Source organism: Denticeps clupeoides, chromosome 6, assembly GCF_900700375.1.
Source record: "Denticeps clupeoides chromosome 6, fDenClu1.1, whole genome shotgun sequence".
Taxonomy (NCBI): domain Eukaryota; kingdom Metazoa; phylum Chordata; class Actinopteri; order Clupeiformes; family Denticipitidae; genus Denticeps; species Denticeps clupeoides.
This window is the reverse complement of record NC_041712.1, coordinates 14,567,948-14,585,208: the sequence shown is the minus strand read 5'-3', so window position 1 is coordinate 14,585,208 and position 17,261 is coordinate 14,567,948. Positions and strand designations below refer to the sequence as shown.

Here is a 17,261-nt window from a genome sequence, read left to right as displayed (position 1 = left end):
CAGGGACAGTCCCCCTGGAGACAAGTGTCTTGCTCAGGGACACAATGGTAGTAAGCAGGATTTGAACCTGGGTCTTCTGGTTCATAGGCGAGTGTGTTACCCACTAGGCTACTAGATTAACATTTACATTTAAGGCATTTGGCAGACGCCCTAATCCAGAGCGACTTACAACGTGAAAAATGTGTGTGTGTGAGATGATATATATATATATACACACACACACACACACACACGTACAGTGTATGTGTTGAGTTAAGATGTTGTGATCATTTGTAGCAGGACAGCTGGCTGCAGTCCTGGGCTGGAACGTCCTTCAGGAGGACCCTGCGTATTGTTTTGGGGGTTATGAAAGACACCCCCTGCTGTATGTGTAATAAGATTCAAATAAGATGCACAGGTTGTACTGCTATACTCACTGTGTGTGATAGAAAATATTCTATACAAAATGTTGTGTTTATTTTAGCAGCAATATAGCAGCAATCCACACTAAGAATTCATCATCTGAGAGGCCCGTTGTAAAAACAACTTTATTTTAATCACAATATCAGCCACAATATTAATGTTTTTTTTGTTGTTTGGTAATCTGGAAAAAGACACAAATTACACAACTAACCTAGTGTGAGAGATGAACATAAACAGCCTGCACTGTCTGATAATCTGGCAGATTGTTGCTTCACCTATAAAAGCTCATAGGAACTGTCAATTATTTCCCTTTGCTTTTAAATTGCAAATCCTGCAAACCGTGCGTATATGTCATCAGACCTGTTTTCTCATTGCAGATATAAAGAATGTTGTCTTTAGGAAAGGGAATTCCTAACTCAGCCCTGTAGGGGTAATCAGCATCAAGAAAAGTAACTTCTGAATGTTGGTTTTCAACCGCAGAGCAGCTTCATCCCAGGTGAGACATGCTGTAGGAAGACTGAAGGACATGCACGTTTATGTCACGCATAAGGGAGTGTGATTTATTATAGATGTTGAAAGTTCTACATTTTGCACCTTCAGGTCTCAGAAACCGAACTCTGATAACAGATTGCTGCTAGCCTTTATTCCCATGTAAAATCTGCTAACCAAACACATTTCTTGGTAGTATGCTGCATTGTTGAAAAGATGATTTCTTTAAATTGGACATTTTGAGTAAATAAAATGTACCCAGTTTGTTTACCTCTTGATTAATGTTCGAGAATCTCCTTGGGCGCCTCACACCTGACCTCTTAAATAAAGCCAATTGACAGGGCTGAATATATTGCCAGCTTTATGGCAGACTATTACATAAAGTAAAATGTAATTATGGCACATAGATACATCCCATGGCCCCACTGGTAATTGGGATGTTGCTCCTGAGGATAGTTTTATAGTCACCTCTACAAACGGCCCTTCATTTTTTATAAAGGCATGCTTCCCAAGGATTATGTCCCCGTTTATATGTCTGAAATCTCATTTGGGGGACAACACTGTAATGAGCCATTGTCTCCTCTGCATCTTTCGCACTCTAGCGTGACCTTTTGCGATAAAGGCATTACTGATTATTCGCTTGACAAATGGATTTCCGTGTGATATAATTACGATGGATTTGGCGGCGGTAGCACAAAGAAGCATTCCTCTGTTTGGTGGGCATTTGTTTAGTTCCTGTATCCACAAATCAAATTATGTTTTTTTTTCCTTCCTTCTCCTACGCAACAATAAGCTTGCTCCTTACTCCCAGCTGCATGGTTTGTCCCTATGCAATAAGTTGAAGCAGGAAGGGAAAGAGGTTATAAAACTGGCTGTGATCAGTATGGAGCCTCCTGAGAAGAAAATAGTTTGAGAAAAATCTAAACCAGCCAAAGGCAAGGTGGCTCTAGTAATGTAATGTAAATACTTTTTATTGCATTGCAGGGGCCAAAATAAGAGCAACATTTCAATAAGCGAGAAAAACAAGAAATTAAGCGCATCTATTTTGTGGCCTGTGCGGGTGACTGGCAAGATCTAAATATTGTAATTTTTTTTTAAATGAAAGGTGTGACTTTTCTCTGAGCTGAAATTGAACAGGAACATCAGGAACAGCTACACAAAGAGAAAAATGTGATGCTCTCTTCCTTTCTTGAATATTGTAGTACGTAGAAATACATGGTGGTAGTAGCCTAGTGGGTAAGACACTAGCCTGTGAACCAGATGACCCGGGTTCAAATCCCACTTACTACCATTGTGTCCCTGAGCAAGACACTTAACCTTAAGTTGCTCCGGGGGGGACTGTCCCTGTAAATACTGATTGTAAGTCGCTCTGGATAAGGGCGTCTGATAAATGCTGTAAATGTAAATGTAAATATGCATTTTCAGCTAATAAAGTTTTAAGACATCACAGTTTGTATAATACATTGTATAGGAAGAATAACAAAAAACTTGCTCAGTGGTGATCTCACCACAATTGGTCTGTTGGCACCAAAGCACCTTGATTCTTCTGGTGATTCGGATGAATATAACTCCTGAATCCTTTTCGAGATCTTCATTCGCTCACTTGAACAGGTGATGTTTCAGTGATAATTATTGGTCTTAATTAGAGCTTCATGGTCTATTTTTGTAGCTTAAACCCAAGATCATGATTCTCACCTGTAATTCAACACAACGGTTTAGTTATATGTTATAGATGTCTGGAGTCAAAGTAATTATGTGGTTTTTATGTATTGAATAAGTGGTGATTCATTTGTTAATTAATATAGATCCTGTTCATTCACAGGGACCACTTGACGTTAATCGTTAGCACAATAATATTTAGATGAACTCAAAATGTTCTTCAGAATGTCCTCGTACATTCATTTGGGCTCATTAATGGATTGAGACGATTATGTTGGTCAAAGGTCACTCACACATACCACAAGTATGCGTGTTATCTGAAATCCAATTGGTTTGCATAGGCATGTCCATGTTGAATTATACCTGAATTAAGTTCCACCCAAAGAACAAAGGTTTAAAGTGGAAATTGTCTTGCCCATTGCCCCATGGTTTTTTCTCTCTGTAGATGGATTGCAGAATATTTTTGTCACATGGAAGATTGTCTTAGGTCTGTAGTCACAGCAAAAATGTTGTATACTTTATGTGTTGTCTTTTGTGAGTAAAAAATTATATGGGATCTCTTTCAGCCTTGATTCACATGGATTTTTTAAAATGATAGTTATGTCCTATTATGATCCACTCGTAGGCCATTTAAGCCATGTGATATTTAGGAAAATAGTAGTCTGTTGTAGTGAGACAGGCTCACCAGAAGAAGACAGATTGGGACACATGAAAGCTGAGCATCTGTTTTTTTTTTTTCCCAGATCGATGTGTCTCCTCCAGCGCCGCACTGCAGGTGCTGAGGCGGCATTTACTGCTGCTGCTTTCATCCGTGCTGTCGCCACGTTCTGTTTTTTTTTTTTTCCTTCTTTTTTTGAACTGATGGATATCGTCAGGACCGGCCTCAAGCTGTTCTTATTTCTGTTGTCGCTTTGACATTTGCCATTGCTCAGTGGCTCCACAAAAACCATATGCCAGTCGCCATGTCCACTGCTGCCACTCAATGAGTGAGCTCATCAGATTTAAGCACATATTTAACTCTCTGCCTCTGCATTAATATTTGAAGTAGAACGGTGTAGCATTTAGTGCCGCTTAATATTTGCTTAATTTTATATATAAATATATATATATACATTTTTTTTGTCTGAATCAGTTCAATTGGTCCTTTTTGGTGTGTTTTGTGTGGCTCAAAGAGCTACTCTTTATCACATTCTGCCAGGTCCCCATTCAATGGATGAGCTGAAACAAGAGACATTGTTTCATGGCTGCCGTGTGAAATGGACAAAATTGCTGCTGTATAACAGAACTAGAGGCATGTTGCTTTGATGCTCTGTATTTATCTCTAGTGCCTGAAGAACAGTGTGCTGGGCGCCCTAGAGGGTAGAGCAGCCATTAAACTGACATATCCAGTCAAGGTGTTGAGTTATAACCGGATTGCCGCGGCCTGATTACCGACGTTATAACCTTGCGTGCCTGTTGTCGAAGCAAGACCCGCCGGAAGGCAGACAGCAGTCTCAGATATGATGGTTGTGTGGGGTCACTACAAGTTCAGTACGGGATGTGTTCCTCGAGTCTCTAGCTTTTGGAGGCATCACTGTGCCAAACATCTTGCTCCGTTTTTGGATTCAACAAGATATGTCATGGGTGAATGTGAGGAACATAAAAAGGAACCCTGGAAATTTGGAAAAACAAACATGAATGCGTGTCAATGCCCAAAATGAAAGTAAAGCAGCTTCTGGGAAGTGTTAATTTAATGCCCTGAATTTATTTGCCCTGAGTGGTATTGGCTTCCCTCATAGTGATAAAATATTTTATTTAATTCCATATTATAATATGCTCTAAATCTACATGTACAAGCAATAAAAAGGTTCAGATTAGTGCAACAAAACCAAATGCAGATACTCGAGTAACGAAACGGAAATATGGGCCACCGCGCAGGAACCCTAATGGCGGAGCTGTCACCAGCAGATCGTTTTCTGTCAGATCAAAATGCTGGCTGTGGCTTTGTGGGTTTTTAAAGTGGTGACTAATATCACCTCAGTGACAGGAAGCCCCCGACTGTGATTAGGCAGGGGAGGGGCTGTCTGTGGAGAATGCAGGGAGGTCAGGATTTGGAATTGATCTGCCACACTCTTCTGCTTTCCTCCGCCCAGCCGAAGAATAAGAGGCTTGAGTCGTCACCTATCCTGTGGACCAGAGCACCGTGGCTGAGAAGTAATTTGATTTCAGAGAATTGAGAGATCTCTTTCCCTCCATCTTCATCCTTTTCTCTTTTTGTCAGTAATTCAATCTCCCGTTTTAAAGTGTTTATCCTGTTTCAGATGGGGATTTTATGATGGACAGCTCGCAGCTCTCTGATGGGTCTTGCACCTTTTATCTCTCTGTGTCTAGCTTTTCTTTTCTTATCTCACTTCGCTCTCACAGCAAAATAAGTGGCCAGGCTTTACTTAAATAGGTTAAAATATTTCCTCTCACGCATCTGTAAATGCCAGTCACACACTGCTGTGGTCACAGTCATCTGCAGCGATGTGAAATTTATCATCCATGCTTTAGTCGTTCCTGTTCTCACACAGCTGCCTCTTGGGACCAGGGGTGTATTTCAGTGCTGGATCGCCCTTCAAAATGGTCCTTCAGAATGACGCCATCAGCTTTGTTCATCAGACAGATTAAGATGATTCTGCTGGAGGTCAGTCCAGTAGAGGTTCATTGGGATTCCTGAGAATTATGAAAAATATGTCTGTGAATTGTGTTGCAGAAAAAAAACATTATTTGCTGTTCTGACCCTTCAAACCAGCATAACATCTTATAGGTGTGCTTGCACAAAGGCAGGGATGGAATTCAGGTGTATGATCAATCAATTATACCACATAGGTGGTATTGATAATTTTCACACATAAGTTGAAACAAGGTAATTTACTGAAACAGTAAGGCAGATTGGCTTCAAGTTTTTTTTTAGATTTGTTGAAGAATCACAAAAAGATGTGCAGCAGTACGTCAGCTTAGAACTGGCAGAAATCCAATGGACCCAGGTACACCTATCTACTGTCTGGACAGGTCTGACTAGAAGTGGTCTTCATGGTTGCAGCTAAAAACAGTTGCAGCTAAAAAGCCATACTTCTGACATGTAGCAATTTAACTATGCACGAAAAAATAGGAACTGGGGTGCACAAAAAGAGCGGGTGCTCTGGACCTCAGAAAAAGACAAAAGTGGAGCATGATGGAGGTTCCTTTGCTCGTGTTTGGCAGCATTTCTGCAGAGTTAGAGATTTGGTCAGGATTAATTGTCCACGATGCTGAGAACTACAGGCAGATAATTAAAAGAGACAGAAGCATTTGAGGAAGCCTACAAGCACAGAAGATATGTGGTCATATTTCCAATATGTTCAGAACACACCCAGCACGGTTCCTTCAAAAACTGTGGGCAAGTGCTTCTAGAAAAACTGATTCTGTTTTGAAGGCACATCAAAAATTGATTAGAGTTACTGAAGCATCAAGACTGTCCCAAGTTTTGCATGAAAGAAGCACTCATGTATTCTAACCTCACTCATGTTGAAGGTTCCATCAGAATATGGAACAATGCAACAATGGCCCACCTCCCATCCTCGACTAGTGCTACAACTATGTCTACTCTGTCTACAGCTAGGAGCGACCTGGTTGTTGTTGGTTACCATAGGAAATTCACACCACTTACATAACCACACTGCAACAGTTTTTTGCAATAGTTACTTTGTTTTTGATATCCCAGTGTTTTGTCATGGTGCTGGCAACATGGCAGAGATGGAAGACGCATATGCTCAACTTCAGCAGACATATTTTACTGAAACGACATGGCACAAGGACAATACACAGCACAATACACACCAGGAACAACCTTCAATGACCGGGCAGCAACAAAGCGGAAACAAGGTGAACAAGTAAACAGATTTACACACAATACAAAACTCTGGTCCGTACTACGGGACCGGTACACCTACCAAAGTTTCTGATTTCAAACAAATATATTGTTTAACAAAATTGTATGCACCTTTAAAACCTCTAATGCACAAATTAGTATTTAAAATGTGTAAATTCCTCAATTTAGACAAAAGTTTCCCTTCCATATTTTTTGTGATATTTCACATGAATCTTGTGCCCTTGTCCGGATTCTAGCCCTCCCTCACTGCCCTGTCCACTATATTCCTATTCCACTATATTACTATATGGCTGAGTGATTCAGCAGTGAAGAATAACAGCAGCGATGGACAAGGCAGCAGGCTCTCTCCGAGCTATTTTCAGCAGTGATGGAGGACCAGTTCATAAGAGCGTTCCGTCTGTCTCTGCGCTCAGGCATTAATTACCTGCCTGTCTCCACGCTGTTGTGTCAAGGGGGCTGCTTACCCTCAGCTCTGAGGCATACAGCAAACACCCGTGAGAGTTAAAAAAAAATAAAAAGAAGAATAATGCAACGTGAGAGGACGGGAGAGCAATGTCTCTCCTCCGCTCACGTTCTATTGTTTAACCAGGCACTTCCTCTGCCTCGAGTGCTGCATTGTAATGAATCCTGGTCTGGGAAAAATGCATAAGCAGCTGAAGTCAAGATGGCCAGCTAGCTGGCCCTGCACAAAAATGTGGGTTTGTTCAGTTCACTGACCCATTCTGAAGAAGTAGAGATAGTGCAGTCTGAGCCACCAGGCCTGACCAATCACTGGCTTCATTTAAATCTCCATTTCATCTTCATTTATGTCATTCACTCATTTAGGTACATATTATGCATTATATTTGAATGCAGTATGTGTTTAAATGTCATGGATATCTACTAACTGAATCTACTCTACTCTACTGACTGTGAAGCAGATATAAATAAATAAATAAATAGATAAAACCAGAACTAATCAACTATAATGAGTTTTGCACATCATATTTCATATTTCATCTGTTCTGCACAACACAACATTCACAAAAGGAACCACTGGTTTTATTCTTCTGATTCACGGCACTGCTGCCATTGTGAGAATAAACACATAGTACAACCCACTTTTCACAAGACATCCAGCCTATGGGGAGCTCCTGCCACCAATGGTCATACCCAGATGCACACACACACCCACATACACACACATCATCAACACCGGCATGTCTACAGTCTGACTCAAGCCCATCAGCCGGCAGCATCCTGGCTGCCCTTTCATCACCTCCACCTCCATGTTAGACCGTCTGCTTGCGTTTTTGCAGTGAAGAGGGTCTGACGCTATGTGTCAGTGCCAGGAAGACCCCCGTAAGATTGCCCGAAACACATTTCTATAGTAACATCGTAATACTGTTTCCTACCTTAGCCCTTATGAAGCACGTCAGACATTTCTCTGTTTTTTTTAAATAAATTTTTCAGGTTTATTGTCACTCAGTGCTGCTTCCACATCATCCTTTTATCAGCCCTCGGTCCTTATATTCCCCCTTGCTCATCAAATAATGAGTCTAAATGAGCGTTTTAAGTTAATGGTTCTGTTTACACAATGAAACAATTGACAAAATGAAAAAAAATTGAGGTGGAATGTTTTTTTTCTTTTCAAAATGCAAATATTTACCTCCCTCTTTTACAAGGGTATCAATTATATCACACTGAATTAGGCCCCGTTCACAACGTCTGGCAACAAGAGAACAGATCAGATGGAGCGAGGGATATGTTGTGCGGTGTGTACATGTTGAGAATATTAAAATACTGATGTGATGTGGAAGAGCAGGACACAAGTCAAATGAAAACATGCCCAGGAATTGCTTAAATGTGAATGGATTTTTCCCCTTACCTGAATTTTTTTTTTTTTTAAATATCATTTTGCATAATTTTTCACTTTGAGCATAAACACTCATGTGTAAAATTGCTATACGTTTCAAGATGAGGTCTCTCGGCATGTGAGGGAAGTGACTTGACAAGGAGATGAAGCGCCACAGACATCACTGCGTGCTTTGGGGAGTTGCTCTGTGCCTGGTTGTGGTACAAGTGAAGGCTTCCTTACTGATTGTTCCAACATCAAGAACATCCTTTTCTCATCCTGACATGATCTCTGGGGCCTTCTTGCACTGAACGGTTTATAATGTGGCCCACAAAACATGTTATGTCCATCAACTTATCTGGAGGAGCATTTCTGAGCAGTAGTTACGGTCTATTTGAATCTAGGGACTGATAAGACAAAAAGCAAGAGATATGCACTTCATATGCTTCCTGAAATGGGGCAACCATTTGACTACAGCACAGCACACATTATAAATAATTCCACAATCACAGTTTCAACTCAATATCAGAATATCATGCTTAGCTCCAGCTCTGCCATTATACATTTCTCAATTCATTCCAGTAAGGGGGTATTTAAACCGTTTTCTCACATCTGACTCATGGTTTATTTATTAGATGCATGCAGACTGTGACTCGGCTGGGTTAGACGCGCCCTTGCATGAAATAGGTCAGCCTGAGATGTTGTTTGTTCTGAGGTGCATGTCTGTCCAGGTCTTTGCAGCAGGGCTGAAAGAGAGGGTATACTTTTACGTTTGTATACTTGTTTGTTTTATACGTGCTGTCTGTTGCCATGACTGTCATTTAACACATCACTTGCTTCACAGCAAATATGAATACAGTGCAAATAAATTGATCTTTTTGATTGGAAACAAAATAATATGTACAATTTGTTTGAAGAAATGATGGGACTGTTAATGCAACTGACAACTCAATCAACCACCTTAATTTAATGACTAGTATAGTGATGATTGATTATATGAATAGCACATACAGTGGGTGAAATAATTATTTGATCCCATGCTGATCATTATTACAAACAACTGATCAGTCTCTGGTAGGTTTGAACAATGACATTTGCTATTATCCAAAATAATAGCAAAAGGGATCATAAATTTAAGGTGAGATTGTGAAATTGGACATTTGATCACAATTCTTAAATTATTAAGCTAAACTGAGCACGGTTTTGTTCTCACCACTGTACATTCCAACTTCCAGCTGAGTGACCTTCCAAATGTGCGGACACTGAAATCCATCACCAGTGTCCAGATCGTTTGATGAGGCTGTTTAATTAGGTCTGTCTCTTTCTCTTCTTTCTCTCATATCCGGTAATTAGTAAGGGGCTGCTGTTGATTTCAGGTCATTAAGAGTGACACCAAAGCTTGGCGATTCCTGCCACCTCTCATCAGGCACTTTCATCCTCCAGTGTCATGTTAAATCTGTCGTCCCCTGTAGGCGTCACTTTTTGCAGCTCCTTTGTCCCCAGGTGCTGGTCTTGGTTTGTTGCTGACTCTCTTGCTGACTGCAGCTGATGTGGTCCTTATGTTTTCTGATGAAAACCTCCTGGGGAAATGATGTGCTTTATAGCTGGATGCGAACAATGCTGTGCTGTCAGTATAGTTCATGATAATTGGAAATAAAAGAAAAGGAAAAAAACAGGAACTAATATCTTTGTCAAATTATGTTTGTTTTTTAATGTCTTGAATATAAAAATCAAAACTTAAAACTGATTTGGAAGAATAAATCTGGTCTTACTACAACAAAACCACAATACATCTATCAAGAGAGAACGAAGCTGAACTGTAATGCACAGCGCAAAAAATTGGAAGGATGCAGTGAAGGAACTAAAAATGAAATGGCAAACCATCCAAGATGGTCTCTGAAAGCCTGGCCAGAAATGTAGACAGGTTCACAGAAGAGCACGAGAATGCCTGGCAGCTCATAACAAACTCAAATTCTGCAAGGGACCATTGACAGAGGGAAAGGACACAGTGGGTAAGAACAGTCCAGATTAATGTTGTGTGCTTTGTTCATACATACAGTCAGAATGAGAACTGTAACTCATTTACATTTACATTTGCGGCATCTATCAGATGCTCTTATCAAGAGCGACTTACAATTAGTAGTTACTCAAACAGTCCCCCTAGAGCAACTTAGGGCTAAGTGTCTTACAAAGGGACACAATGGTAGTAAGTGGGGTTTGAACCTGGTTGTGGGTGTTGTGTTCATAGGCGAGCCCACTACCGCCCACTGCTCCCTCACTCTCTACCCATTACGTTTATTTCCAATCAGGGTTGCGACTACCGATGCCGAGCCCATTGCAGGGTGGTCATACACAGACCACCGACTCACCCATACACACCTATGGACAATTTAGAGCCATCACATACAGTTCACCTAATGTACATGACTGTGGGTGGTGGGACACCGGAGAACCCAGAGGAAGTATGCACCAACATGGGAGAGCATGCATACTCTGGCATTTGAACTCACAACTACGTGTGCTAGTATGGAGAGGAAAAGTTCTTCAATTTAACTCAGAAACCACTCTGAAAGTGAGCAGTGGAGAAGCAGCACAGTGTGCATCAGCTCATCCTCAGCTTATTATTGTGAATTCTATCTTTAGGTCAAAGTTAATTAGCTTCATCTGGAACCCTCAAATGTCTGCTGCTACACTTGAACTCAGCCACGACCCAGAGCAACATCCGCTGTCTCTCTCCTCATATATCTTCACGGTGGGACAGAGAAGATCCTCAGGCTGCCAAACCAGCAGTCAGGCTGACTCATTAGGGTACAGCACGGCCTTCATGGATTTTCAAAATCAAAGATCAAAATTGGGTCATTTTGTCTACAGGGGTCGGCCTAGAGTTTGCTTGTCTTGATAAATTGGTGATGTTGAAGTGTGTATGATGAGTGTGTGTGTTTGGTCAGAAGCTTTTCCTGCTAGGAGTTTGGCTGCGACCTGGCCTCTTTAGAAACTGCCTGAATCGATTTTTCATGTAGTATCTCTATTCCACTGGAGAAATGTGGGACATGGTGGGACAGAAGGTTTAATGTAACAGCACAAACAGATCAATACTTTGGAGGAACATTGTCAAAGAAGGCAAAGTCAGGTTTTGTCTCAGTTAAACTGTGTTTCAGTTCATCTAAATCACAATCTCTGACTACCTTTGAACTTGCAAAATTCTCTTAAGAACTGAAGAATCTTGTTAGTATTGCTTATATATGCAAAGTTCCCGCATAAAGACAGTTAAACAATGCAGCAGTTCTCCTCAGCTACATCAGGATGGCGGATAAATACAAGTTTGCCTCCAGACAGGGAGGCTGAGCTCTTCAAAGGTTAAGCGCCGACCTGGGCTGTCAGTCGCTTTAACAAACCTCTTTCATCACAGGACTCTGAGGGTGGACACCTCAGCTATGATCAAATTCAGCACAGACTGGGAAGCAGGCGAGAAGGAGGCTCTGCCCACAAGAGCATAGAGAAATGGGCTGAGTTCAGCCTCCAGTGCTTTAGTAATACTTTTTTACTGTGTGTGAATCATTTGGTCCTGAATACATTTTTGTCAGATCACTGTTAGTTCATATCTGACATTTTATTAGACGAAAGGATTCGAATTCCTAGGAATGACAATATCCCATTATATCCCAATATCCCAAATGTTTTCTGTAAGATTCTTTGTTGTAAAGAGTAAATCTTTCATGATATTCTATAAGATACAGGATTCAATAGCACATAGTTACTACTGCTTAACTCCTTGGTTATTTATTTTCCTGAAAGCACTGGTTGTCGCTGATAAGTTACTTAAATAAAGCAATCTGAAGTGAAGACTGAAAAGACAATTGTAGGAAGTCTTGCTGGAGAAAGAAGATAAGGAGACATCTGTTGAATGGGTATTACTGTCATGTGTTTTAAATATTCAAACCAAACATCAATCCTTCAAGCATACTGTGGCTTGCAAATATTTCTGCATCCTTGCTTAAAATGTCTTATAATAAATAAAACCACACAAATATACACTGAAATTTACAGGTAACCAAGAATCCAGACCTGAAGAGCTCAAATGTTGCCACTGTGACACTGTGGTTTCTCTTTTGTTGATGCAAAAAAATAGTAATGTTTTGAAAAACCTTATTTCAACATCCCTTGAAATCCAAGATTTGCCCCATCCAACCCGAGCAGAGGGCAGAGCCCTCCTAAAAAATTCCATTAGTTTTTTTTTTTTTAGGAAATCAGCTCCAAAAGATAGAGCACTTCAAAGGGACTTTGCATCAGCTGTCTGGGGGCATGCACTTTTAAATCTCCACAAGGCAGAGAGAGTGACAATATTTCTCTCACATTTTCCATTCCCGCAAGCTTTATGTGATTGGAATATATAAACTTTTAGACCCAGATTTACCCAAAAACCTGATATTTAGTGTTAGACCTTGTTCTGCATCAAGAATTGATGCTCAAAAATTTGGGGCAAGACTAATATCCTATAAATTATGGTATTCTGTAAAAATTCCTAATGCAGAATGGTGCAAGTTTTGTCAGACTTAAACAGATTCAGTTGATTTATTCACTTGAATAGATATAAATAAACAGAAATATTGTATCATGGTATTTATAACAATGATCAGTAATATGTATGCATATTCTAAAATGGTTGTCGTATACATATGCTAAAAGTGTGTGCCATGCAGATGTATGCGCCTGCACCAATTAACAGGATAAATAAGACACAACACTGAAAGCAGCTAAATAAAGAACACTTTCTGCTGACTAAGTTCCTCCTGAGTACACAGAAAACTGGTAATGCACGGTATATTAAATGTATAAAAAGTCTACTTTTGTGAGTAAAACACTGCATTCACCATCTGTTTCAGAAGCTCGTGGATCTGTATAAGCACCTGGAAATGAAAAAGACCATTTTTAAGCAAACAGTGTCCACTTTCAGACAACACATCTGCAGTTTGATTGTTTCAGAGACCGGATTCAAGAAGACAGTCAGTTTGAAAAGATTGGGATGAGAGTAGAGAGTAGATCTTATTAATCACTGATTGATATCTTGGTAACTGACTGCTGGGATATTCTGTGCTTGAAAATATAAGCAATTAAGTGACACTGAGAGCATTTCAGCTAGCAAAATGTTTTTTGCTTCATAATGCTTGTCTGCATTTACACATCTTTTTATGTTTATGATTTACTTTCGTTTGGCCCAGTGAAAGCACTTGGTCCAAGCAGTAAGGGAAAGAAAAATCAATGAGATTGATGAAAGAAGCTTTAGCCAGTAGTTAGTTAAGCTCTAGCTGTAGAACAAACAAGTGTACTGCGTGTTTTGATGGATTCGGGCCCATCTAAGCCATGTGTCTACCCAATGATAGCCAGGGTGATGGGTTAAAAGACAAGGCTCTGGCACCACTGGCTTAACATTAAACCTGCCCCACAATTTTTTTACTGGAAGCTCATTTCATAATGCAGCCTGGTCAGTCCCTGATGCTTTGCAGTGATCAGCCCTTTTGCATATTACAGCTTTACACACAAACAGGAAACTAAAGTAATTACAGTTACAATTACAGTATTGTTTTTAATATCCTGTCCTGTTTTTACATCCTGTTTTTCTTTTTCATAAAAAAAATACTGCAACCCCCTTCAAAAGTCTTTAGTCCGTTTAATTGCTTTCCATGTTTCCTAATGCATTACTCTCACATGGAGGTTTGAAACTTTAATGACTGAATAAGCACATATGCTATAAAAAGGACAACGGAAGGCTTCCTAGAGTTAAAAAAAGCAACTTGATATCAGTCTTCTGTGACTTTTATATGTTTTATAATGCAGCATTATGTGCTCATTAGATATGGAAATGCATTATTTGCAATCTCAATAGGTTTTTTTCTTGTTAACACTATCTCTCACAATACTTAATGGATATGATAAATAAAAGTTTATATTCACTAAAAGTTTTGAATATAAACATGTCCTACAATGTATAGTCTTCAGTGAAAGTGAAGTGATTGTCATTGTGAAACACTGCACACAAATCAATGTGTCCTCTGCATTTAACCATCACCTTGGTGGCAGTAGGCAGCCATGAAAGGGAACACATGAGTGGGGACGGTACCTTGGTCGGTGGCACCTCAGTGGCACCTTGGCCTTATTTGCTCATTGCTATTGCTTTAGTTACATACACTGTACATTTTGATTGAACAGTTTGACTTGGATTAGCGTGAGTGTGACAGTGAAATCCATCTGTACAATCAATAGAATGTAACAAGCAAGGAATTGTGGGAAAAAAAATCGCTGTTGTTTTTTATCCTAAGCTCTGAGATATTTGACATCACCCCGAAACATTCTCTGTGTTTCTGTCTACCGAAACAAACCTCTATCAATTTGAGCAGCAGACATAATTACGAAGAAACAGCAGTGGTGTGTGTGTGTGTGTGTGTGTGTGTGTGTGTGTGTCTTGAATCAGCCTTCACACCAATTCTCATGTTAATTGAAACACCTTGGAAATAGCTTGAAGATTAAACGTCACATACAAGTTTTTCCACTCTCTAATTTGACTCTTTTTGCAAATGAAATCCATGCAAAGTTTTAGACATTTAGATTCCCAGTGAGATTTTCACAATCTTTATCCACCAAATGATGTACTTATATGTACAGTTTTAAAGATATTTTATAAAAAAATGTTAAAAGAACAGTGGTGGCCTAGTCGACTGCACACTCATGGTGATGGGTTAAATGCAGAGGACAAATTTGCTATGCTGCTGTGTATCACATGTGACAATCACTACACTTTCGAAATTTTATAATAGTATTATCACACAATCAATGTTTTATAAAGTCATAATTTGTCAGTAAGAGATCTTACCCTACCCTGTTTTTTTTTGCAGGGTGGGTCTACAATCCTGCATCTTGATGTCCCCACGAAAAGTCTTCAGTTAAAGAAATGGATCAAACATTAAAATAAAGTTCAAACTTTATGCCATGGACAAGTGAGATGCACCTGAAGAAAATGTGAACTTGACTGTTCTTCATCTGAAAGGAAATTGAAAGTAAAGACGGACAAATTCTGGTTGTGAGAGAACAACATCCTTGAATGGCAGAAGGGGTAGCAGAAAAGTTTCCCAGTGTCTTAGACCAGTTTCCCATTGTCACAATATGAATTTACAAAGTAGTGTCCAAAGTACTCTGCAAGAGGAGCTTAAAAACAACAATAAGCAGCCAGCACTCATCCCTGTGGACGATGCTAATGCAAATGAAATCCTTGCTGAACACATCCATATGGAGGAGGGGACCAGGGAGGATGGCAGTGCCTTACCGCCACTGGTGTCCCAGACTGTATCCCAGAGTGAGTCTCAGGAAAATATGATTATCTGGACTCCAGACTCTCCTTGTGAAAGCACTGGTCTAGCAGAGTTTGAACTGCTGGAGTGCCAAGAGCTGGAAGCTTTCCTTTTGGAGGGTGGGAATGATACCAGTCAGACAGGTAAAACTGAAGCTGCTATGAAAGGCATTTTAATGGACAGGTGGCCCATCTCAAAGAACTACACCACTGACATGACTAATGCTGAAAGGGATAAAAATGATAATCCCAGTGTCCACAGAACAAGAATGGGAAAAAGCACCCAGGACCTGACTGCCACTGTCTCGCAGTCAGCAGATCGAGGTCTCAAAGCAACTCGCTCTGGATCAGAGAACAACGTGTTTGTCTCCTGCCTCTCCACTGTCCCCAACTTGAGCGCAAGCTTTGCCAGTGCCCTGGACACTGTGGGCTGCTCCCATCCCCTCGGGTCTCAGTATATGAACCCTACCTCAGCCAAGAGTCAGCTTCCTGCCCCAGCAATCTCAAGCAGCTCATCTGGGAGGAAAAGCAGGGAGCAGTCATTTGAAAGGGACCAAATCCACAGCTCTATGCAGTTGCGTCAAGTGGATCATACGCAGCACTCTGACAGTCATCCCGCCATAATAGGCAACATAAACAAGAAGTTTTCAACCAACAGGCCAGCCACAGGGGACATGAAATTCAGCCAGGTCAATGCAGGCTGGGATATGGAAAGTGGGGCATCCACTGAGGTAAAGAGGTACTTTGGTGACCGTGTGCCACCTTGTCGTAGACAGCTTGTTCGGCCATTTTCTCCTGAGACTGAACCTGGGCAGCCTAATTCAAACCGAAGCAGCAGTTCATCTCCAGCCCCTCGACCACAGCACAAAGCCAATGGCCAACGTCCTGTCCACAAAGTTGTCTTGGATGCAAGTAGCAGCTCTTTTTCCTCAGGCTTTGGCTCAGGAACAACACCGGCTAGCTCTCGTGGAGCCAGCCTTGAGAGAAGGACCCGAAGAAGCAGTGGGAGTCCTGCCAGACCTGCCACCCCTCCATCCCCAAGAGTTACAGGGTCACCACAGAAATATCCATCTGTCTCACCTCCCAATCTTCTGAATGTACGAACCCCTCAGCCTGGATATAACAACTCCCATCCTCAGGGCTACCCAAGTGGTCTGCGATTCCCTGTCAAGACCAACTTAAGCACAAGTATCCCAAAACCTCTCCTCCAGCATCCTCCAAACGAGAGGTCACCACCCAAGTGCCCCCCAAAACCCAAGACTGTACGGCCAAAAATTATCACCTATATTCGTAAGAGCCCTCAGGTGAAGGCCCAGTCCCTGGAGTCTGGTGGATACCAGGTGTCCTCTTTGCCATCCAGGCTCAACACCTACACAAGTGAGTCCAGGTCCGGAGAGGATCCTCGTACTGCTCCTGTCCTCAGTGCCTCCAACCTCCTGTTTGATAAGTACCGCCAGGAAATGCAAAAAGCCCATCTGTTTTCTACTGGCCAGGCCATGTCAGGCATCAAGCCTCCCTGCCACACCATGCCCCACAAGCCAACAGGCAGATCAGACAGTTTCTATGGATCCCTCAACAACAAGTACATGCCTGCAGGGGTAAATGTTCATTTACAGTAATATCTATGTGCTTGTATTATCAAC

At 41.0% G+C, this 17,261-nt stretch overlaps 1 protein-coding gene across 2 annotated transcripts in view; it reads left to right on the top strand.

The window, feature by feature from the left end:
• The window catches only part of mtus2a (microtubule associated tumor suppressor candidate 2a), a 54,650-nt gene that overhangs the window by 7,618 nt on the left and 29,771 nt on the right, over positions 1 to 17,261 (top strand). For both annotated transcript variants that reach the window (XM_028984896.1, XM_028984895.1), the window contains exon 2: positions 15,167 to 17,216. In XM_028984896.1, the coding sequence (XP_028840729.1) occupies positions 15,435 to 17,216 (1,782 nt within the window). In that variant the 5' untranslated portion in view covers positions 15,167 to 15,434. The remainder of the gene's footprint in view (positions 1 to 15,166; positions 17,217 to 17,261) is intronic.